General features: G+C 42.5%; 1 protein-coding gene and 1 pseudogene across 3 annotated transcripts in view; both read right to left on the bottom strand.

Annotated features, from left to right (window-relative positions):
• Nucleotides 1–8669, bottom strand: part of GOLM1 (golgi membrane protein 1) — an 82722-nt gene that overhangs the window by 13820 nt on the left and 60233 nt on the right. Inside the window, exon 10 of one of the 3 annotated variants that reach the window (XM_008071556.1) lies at nt 8208–8403. The exons of 1 other annotated variant lie outside the window; for it this stretch is intronic. In XM_008071556.1, coding sequence (XP_008069747.1) covers nt 8327–8403 — 77 coding nt within the window. In that variant the 3' untranslated portion in view covers nt 8208–8326. Of the gene's footprint in view, nt 1–8207; nt 8427–8669 lie in introns of those variants that run through there. One more of the 3 variants, XM_008071559.1, reaches the window with a different exon arrangement.
• On the bottom strand, nt 151–703 carry LOC103274087 (annotated as a pseudogene).

The following is an 8669-nucleotide window of genomic DNA, read 5'->3' as shown; positions in this document are numbered from 1 at the left end:
TGCTGGGGCTCCGGCCATCCTTCCGCCTCAGCCTTCTGAGTAGCCAGAACTACAGGCGTGCGCTACCACGCCCGGCTCATTTTGATTTATTGTACAGATGAGGTCTCGCCAAGTTGCCCAGGCGGGTCTTGAACCCACGGGCTCAGCCAGTCCACTCACCTCAGCCTCCCAAGGCATGGGATTACAGGCTGAGCCACCGAGCCTAGCAAGCAGGTACTTTTTAATGGTTAAAATTTTAATTTTTACTTTTTAATGGGTATAAATTTTACAAATACACCGAAGGCTCATGCAATACTGCTGGCATTGAACGCAATCCTGGGCTGTAAGTCTGCACACTCCTTTGCAACTGGTCCTGTAATGGCAGAACCCTTCATCTTGCCATTATTGTTGACTATGACCCCTGCATTATCTTCAAAATAAAGAAACATGCCGTCTTTCCTTCGGTGTGAATTTCATTGTCGAATGACCACTGCTGGATGCACCTTCTTTCTGAACTCTGGTTTTCCTTTCTTAACTGTGGCCATCGCCATGTCACCCACACCAGCAGCGGAAGTCTGTTCAGCCATCCCTTGATTCCCTTCAGAGGTGATATACAGATTTCTGGCTCCTGTATTGTCAGCACAGTTGATCACGGCACCTACCGGAAGACCCAGGGAAATCGGAATTTCGTACCAGAGGACCCACCACATCCTCGCTTTGACATCTTGAACGCCAGAAAGGATTTTTTTTTTTTTTATAATAGATTTCTTTTTTTTTTTTTTTTGAGTTGGAGTCTCACTCTGTCGCCTAGACTGGAGTGCAGTGGCCGCTTCTGGCCACCGCAGCCTCGACCTGCTGGGCTCCGGCGATCCTTCCGCCTCAGCCTTCCAAGTAGCTGGAACTACAGGTGTGCGCTACCACACCCGGCTAGTTTTTTGATTTCTTGTAGAGATGAGGTCTCGCCAAGTTGCCCAGGCGGGTCTCGACCTTGCAGGCTCAGGCAATCCACTCACCTCAGCCTCCCAAAGCGTGGGATTACAGGCTGAGCCACTGAGTCTGGCTAACAATAGGTTTCTAATCAGAAAAATTAAAAGCTGCCCTTTTAAAACTATTAAAATAATCTACCATTCAAGGTACTAAAAAACAAGAGAAATAAGACATTCTCACCTCCCACGTAATTTATAATCTTATGAAGAATGCAGAAAAGCAAACAGGCCTTTAAAATGCAGTGAGTAAAACACAGTATGCTGGGTAGGAGGACCCCTGCGTGTGAGACTTTATGGAACAAATCACCATCTCACCTGAGTCTCAAAGGTTCAAGAGGTATTAGCCAGTAACGGGGTCCTAGACAGGTCGTGTACAGGTTTGGGGTGAGATGATGGAAGCCTGGCTAAAGTATAGAGTGGGCAAAGGGATTGGCGATATGAGACTGAGAGATAAGGAGAGGCCAATACACAGGAACGAGGGAGGCCAGGTTAAGGAATTTGGGCGTTATTCTGGTATTGGTGGTTGCCACTGAAAGCTTTTATGCAGGAAATGGTTGCATCAGATCAGATTTGCCTGCCTGAGAATTATTCAGAAGGGAAGCCGGGTGTCATTTGCTTATATAGGCAACATAGAAGACCAAATTGGAGATAAAGGTTGCGTTAGATGTTGAGCTCTCTGGGATATCCTGGTGATGGTGGCAGAAAGTTTGGTCTGGAGCCGAAAGGTGCAGCCTGAGGTGGAGATGACCAAGGATAAGTGACTGTAGAGGTGTAAATTGAAGCCTTGTCTGAGGGTTGCAGTTTCTCAGGGACCTCATTGAGTAAGGGCTTGAGATAGGTCCCCAAGGAATGCTTGGGAAGGCCAATTATACAAGAGGTCCAGCGAGTAGGGAGGCGACTAAGAGAGGCCATGGGACAGTCTGCAGGAAAGAATGCCACAAATCCATGTCATGTGACTGTTTGACAAGCATCTGTTTCACTGTTTCACTTGCAGAAGACTAACTTTTCTGGCTAAGGTAATATATTACCTTAAATACTGGTCAGGTTTTCCTGTTTGGAAAAGTCTAGGAGAGGCAGTCACATCCCTTGTCCCTCTGGCTATGCTTCTGGACACTGGAAAAGCCTGCAAGGAGACCCACCAGGAAAAAAAGTAGAAGACAAGGCCACAATCCAGGTAAAAGGCCAGTATGAGGACTGAATAATCTCCCTGGATTTGGCAAGTAGAGGTTGCTGGCAATAACTGAGAAGAGCTCTTGAAGGGGCGGGGCAGAAACTGGAAAGTCAGTTGAGATATAGACTGTGGGACGAGGACATGGAGGCAGTGATTCAACTGTGCTTGAAATCTGACTGCCCTATATTCATACTTGCCTCACTCTGTTCTCGGAGGAATGGGTGTAATTTTTTTAAAATCATAAACTATAATCCTGATCACTTTACCATCTGCTTTAAAATCCACCGTTCTCTAATTAATGACCTAGTCTTTGCCCAGAACGCTAATTCATCTCTTTCTGCCTCTCCCACCTCACTTCTGTCCTCTCCCTTTGTGCCACCCCCTCCAAGCTGCAGCCATGTTGCCTCCTCCAGATCCCCAAGCCTCTTCTGGCTAATTTCTACACGTCCTTCAAGTTTCAGCTGAAATGTCACATCCCCAGGAAAGGCTCCTCCCTCTCCTGGGGGAGGCCACACCCCTTAAAAGGACTTGTCATTTAAATGCAGTTGCACATCACTTAATGATGGGGATAGATTCTGAAAAATGCAGAATGATTTCGTTTGTGTGAACATCACAGGCTGTATCTGCACACACCCTGATGGTGGAGCCCACTACGCACTCCTAGGCTCTATGGTACAGCCTATTGCTCCTAGGCTACAAACCCATAATGCATGTTATTGTAGTGAATACTTTAGGCGACTGGGACACAATGGTAAGTATTTGTGTATCTAATATTAGAGATGGTGCAGTAAAAAGTGTTATAGAAGATTTAAAATAGCGCCCTATATAGGGCACTTACCGTGAGTGGATGTGCCCTGTACAGGGCACATGACTGGGATTTACTCTTGGTGAGTCAGTGTGTGAGTGGTGAGTGAATGTGAAGGCTTAGGACCTTACTGTGCACCACTGTAGACTTTTAAGCACTGTACACTTAGGCATACTAAACTTTTTACATTTTTCTTCAATAATAAAGTAAGCTTAATTTACCGTAACCTTATAAATTTTGACCTTTTTTTGCTTCTTGTAAATGTACATTATTTTATGTATATCCTTATTCTGTAAGCCTTTTTCTATTTTTAAAATAGCACAGTAGGTTTTTTATGCTAGCATCACCTCAGACACTTAAGTAATGCATTGTGCTACAACACTGACAGTCCTAGGCAGTAGGAATTTTCCAGCTCCATTATAATCTTACAGGACCACCATCTTATTCGAGATCCATTTTTGACTGAAACATTGCTATATGGAGCCTGGCTGTAGTTGATTGCTTTATCTTCCAACCTAGTACTCACTACTTGAAAAAAGGAATTAACTCATCTTTTTAGCATCTTACACTACATGGGGCCAACTCTGTATCCTGCCCACTCAATTAATGGCATATGGATTTCTGTAAGATACAGAAAGACATCCCTTCTGAGAGCAAAGAGTCATCCTAGGGGAAAACTGAACCGAGAAAGTAAAACAAGGCCCCTGCTAGGAGAGATTCCATGGTGAAGAAAACATGGCGTGGCTGGGGATGGCAAGTAAAATAGTTGGTCTGATGTTAGCAGTATCAACCCAGACACCTATTGACATATCAAATGATTCTGTATCTACAATTAGGGAACCAGGACTGGTTGATTTTTCAGTGAGACCTTGAGATAAAACTTGGAATGACCGAACATTTTTGTTATCCTACACCTACCAGAGGTGTTAAAATTTGTTTTTAAAGAGAGAAAATGACCTTCCTGAAATATTAAACTAGACCACAGACCACCCATGTATTCATTTACACTGTAAGATTTTTTTATAGCCCATTGCTAATATGACCTTCCATTTAAAGAGAATACATATCAGATTTTGGAGAATCATGTGAAATTATTCAACGACTTTCTGAATTCCTAAACTACTGCCACTTCTGTTTAAAATAAGCTAACCTTAATGGAAAGTGTGATGTTTTGTTTTGATTACTGGCATGTCCACCTGTTGACTTCTAGGATATTTTGAATGAGCTCTTCTCAAAACAGAGCAAAGAGACCGTTAGGCCAAAATTGTTCCTTACAGGAAAAAATAAGACAGTTGTAGGCTGTTGTTGAGCTCACACGACCACAGAACCATTCTTCTAGATGATACTCAGATATTAAACGTAGCTAATGCAGCTTTTTGAAGAGTAGGTTAAAACACTTAGGGTGAATGTTCTGGTTCTGGTTAAAGAAAGACATGACACATGACCCTGGAGGTCTCATGACTTTAATTTCCCTACAGCTTTGGGAGAGGCAAACTAGTTTTCTTTTTCTAAGGCAAGCTTTCATCAGGAACTCAAAGACTGGCTTACCTCTTCAGACTGAGTGGAGTTTTATCCTAATTCCACGTTTATCATTCATTTTTAAAAAGCATTTATTTGGCTGGGCTCAGTGGCTCAAGCCTGTAATCCCAGCACCTTGGGAGGACAAGGTGAGAGGACTGCCTGAGCCCATGGTTTCAAGACCAGCCTGGGCAACTTGGTCAGACCTCACCTCTACAATAGATTAAAAAAAAAAAATTAGCAGGGTGTGGTAGCATGCACCTGTAGTTCCCACAAGAAAGGCTGAGGAGTAAGGATCGCCAGAGCCCAACAGGTTGACGCTGGGGTGGCCATGAGCGTGCTGCTACACTCCAGCCTGGACGACAGAGACTCCAACTCAAAAAAAAAAAAAAAAAAAAATGAATTCGCCTAAATCTACAAAGGTTGTAAGAGGTTCTGAAAGATAAATTTCAGTTATGTGGAAACTTGGGCTGTTTAGTGCCGAGGACCACATCTTCAATCACAATCATTTATTTATCTGGATTTAACAGCAAATATTAGGCAAGAACCTATCACAGTACTAGAATTTTTGTAGCAGTATAAAGTAGCACAAACAAGGTATGGTCTGTGTTACTCAACTCAGGATTTTTATTCTAGTTTAAAAAGTATAGTTTTATTCTAAAGAATAAGGATTTAAAAAACAAGTATTTGTCTCAAATAGGGGCTTGGTTTATAAAAAAGATCATTTTCTGAAGTTTATATATAGTTTAAAGATGAGAACATTTCAGGTCATTTAACTTTACTAAATATGTGTGTCACAGGTGCAGCTACAAGGAAACAGTTTAAATGCTACATGGGAAGATATCTACTTTAACCCTTCAATTTATACATTACCAAACTTTTATCGACCAATACCTAGATACATAATTAGGATAGGCTGTTTCCCCAGCTTTCTGACACTAATGAATAACTCATGCTTCCAAAGTCTAACCTAATAACCTTGTGGGAAAAAATCGCTAATAACCCAGTTAATGTTTTTTTTTGAGTTGGAGTCTCACTCGGTCGCCCAGCATCCCCCCCAGCATCGACCCGCTGGGCTCCAGCGATCCTTCCACCTCAGCTACTGTGCCCGGCTAATTTTCAATATATAAAGAGGTGAGATCTTGCCAAGTTCTCCAGGCTGGTCTCACACTCATGGGTTCAGGCAGTCTACTCACCTTGGCCTCCCAAAGTGCTGGGATGACAGGCTGAGCCACACAAAAGTATGCTTATGTATGTGCGGTGATTAGATTACTCATGAAATCTAATACAAGATTTAAAACTTCTTTTTGTAGCTTCAAATCTTTTTTTTTATTTTAAAGATGGGGTATACAAGTCAGGATAATCAAATTTTAAATCATCTTCAGATGTGTTATTTGCAGGAGAAAGGGCAAATGAATGATCCCATCACTCCTGTCCACAAACCATTTGAGAATACAGATGTAGGTGTAGATTTAGTTAAATAGTTTACACTGCTAAGGATTTGTTTTAGCCTTAATAAGGAATAGCTGCTGACTTAATTTTGGATGAAACCAAAAGTCCAAGGCCAGACGTTTGATCTTTACTTGATGCTGTTACACAGGTGTTTGTTTTGTTGAAACACCCCATTGCTGTCCACCCCCCACTGCTGCCTCAGATCCACCGTGATCCCAAGGGAAGCCATGGTGTGAGTACAGCTGACTGCAGAAAGAGCTCAGAGTGCACACTTGCTGAGCACATGGCCTCCAGGACCCTGTGGGGTTTTAGAAATCTACACTAACATCTGTCTTATTCCACAAAAGATTTAAGGCAAACAACCATCCTTAATCCATACTTTTAAGGCAGGTTCTTTGAGGATATAATAGGGATGAAGGGGAAAAGCTAAAAACAGTGGAAGCTGAAGAGTTTTTAAAGTAGAACAGAATATTTTATTTCTTAGCAACTCTATGCACACGAATTGAACACGAGATGAATAGAGACTTTATTATTGAGAAAGCAAAGGAATTCATAACCCCAAGACTGGGACACAAAGGGAGGTTGGAAAAGGACTTACAAAGCTTATGAAAGCAGCTCTATAAGGTTTCTCATATAAGCAGCTGCCTTTTGTGGCGGAAGAGTTTTATCTTAGCAACTGGGTAAAATAAGCAATCAGATATGAAGAACATCCAAGTTGGAGATGGCAACACGAACACACACAGCCTGACTTCAGGGACTGAGGTGCAGCACGAGGCCGCACAGCTGCCACGAGTCCAGGAGCCACAGCCTACCAACCAGAAGCTCCCACACGTCCCTGGGCCCCATCTTCTCTCAAAACGAGAGGGCTGGACCAGATGATCTCTGAAGCCCCTGGATCTCAGGTCCTCTGCATCCTCCCTTATTCTCTAAGGAGCCTTATGGACAGGCAGGCATGAATGTGACTTTGCCAGTTACAAGTGGTAAGAGCCTATTGACCATTAATAGAACTCAATTCAAGTAAAAATCGAATGCCATTATCCTCTGAATTATGATTAGTCCTTTTCAAAATTAATGTTAACCTTTGATTTTAAAGTCAGTTTTGTAAGTCATTTACCACAAGCTAAATGTGTAAAATATGACAAAAACTATTGCATTTCTCTTGCCTAAGCATTCCCAGTTTGCAATACTATGTATCCTTCGACATCAATTAACTTTTTTTACCCTATAAAGTAGGCACAGATCTGTCCACAGCAAACTTATCCTCACAATGCTGTGCCTTCCTCACTGCTGTGTTGCAGCCATGTCAGTGTCAACTCTGTTTTGACAAAAGTGTTACCTGCTCATTGCTTTTTTTTTTTTTTGGTAATATGTACTTAGTGGAGATTTTGCTTTGCCCATACACAAAGTAAGTATAGACCACAAATACTCAAATTATAAGCCACTTAATAGCATTTTGTACTTTTTAAAAAGTGACAAGGGATCATTATATAAGTAGTCCTTTTTTCTTAAATTCTCAGAAAAAACAGCTCTGTATTCAGACTTGTTTAAAGCTGTTGCTAGTGCCAGGCTTGGTGGCTCAGCCTGTAATCCCGCACTTTGGGAGGCTGAGGTGAGTGGATTGCCTGAGCCTGTGGGTTCGAGACCTGCCTGGGCAACTTGGCAAGACCTCATCTCTACTATAAATCAAAAAAGTAGTGGGTACCTGTAGTTCCAGCTACTTGCAAGGCTGAGGCGGAAGGATGGCCAGAGCCCAGCAGGTTGAGGCAGCGGTGGCCAGCGGCAGCCACTGTACTCCAGTCTGGGCGACCGAGTGAGACTCCAACTCAAAAAAAAAAAAGAAAAAGCCATTGCTACTTATGTCTGTGTTAACAGGCAGTGCTCTAGGCCACTGATTGTCAGAATCGGAAGTGACTGCACATAAGCCAGTTATCCAGTGGGTACCAGTGAGAACAGAACTAATGGGCTGGTACCAGTACTCGGCACAGAAGAGGACTCCAGAAAGAACCCAGACAGAAAGAGGTCTCTGTGTGGAGCTGCTCTCTCCTTCACATCAGAAGATGGACTCTTCCTACAGGTGGTTGTGTTTTTGCACAAAGTTATATTCTGGAATAAAGAAGTGCCATTGCTGCCACTCTTGAAGGAGAACTTTGCTATTTTTGGTATTGATCTTCTCATGAAATACCTATTAGTCAAAAATTTTGACAACTTACTAGACACTTCAAAAGTACCCCCCCCAAAAACTGTCTAAACGATAGTCCTGTTTTTCCTATATAAAATACATACTCTAATTCCACAATAATCATCTTTAGATGTACATTTTACTTAGTACATTTCACAGTTTTAAGTATTCAGTCCCTCATGAATATTTTGTAGTGATCTCTTCAGTCCAGATGTGCAACACGATTCCAGTTTGATTCAGAGTGTATGATTCCGCTTTTCACGCTGATCAAGTAAATTTATGGTGTCTCTCTTCTCATCTTCAGTATTAAAAACTAAAAGGGGGATAAAAAAAAACCTCATGTAATATTCCAGTATTAAGCGGCCTCGGCATGTCCCATTTTGCATGAGCTTCTAGAAACCGTCATAAGGAGGATCCACTCCCTTAGCAAAGCTACTTGGGAATTGCGTTCCTAATCAAGGAAAGGATGACAAAAGAGACCCTATGTATGGCCAACCGTGTGCCACGAAATGGTGAGATAAGGCCCCATGTCCGGTAGATGGACAACAGAAAATGGAAGCTCTGACCCCAAGCCGCTTG

This window comes from Carlito syrichta, unplaced genomic scaffold, assembly GCF_000164805.1.
Source record: "Carlito syrichta isolate Samal-C Ts95f unplaced genomic scaffold, Tarsius_syrichta-2.0.1 Scaffold314366, whole genome shotgun sequence".
In the NCBI taxonomy this organism is placed as follows: Eukaryota; Metazoa; Chordata; class Mammalia; order Primates; family Tarsiidae; genus Carlito; species Carlito syrichta.
This window is presented reverse-complemented; position numbering and strand designations above follow the sequence as displayed.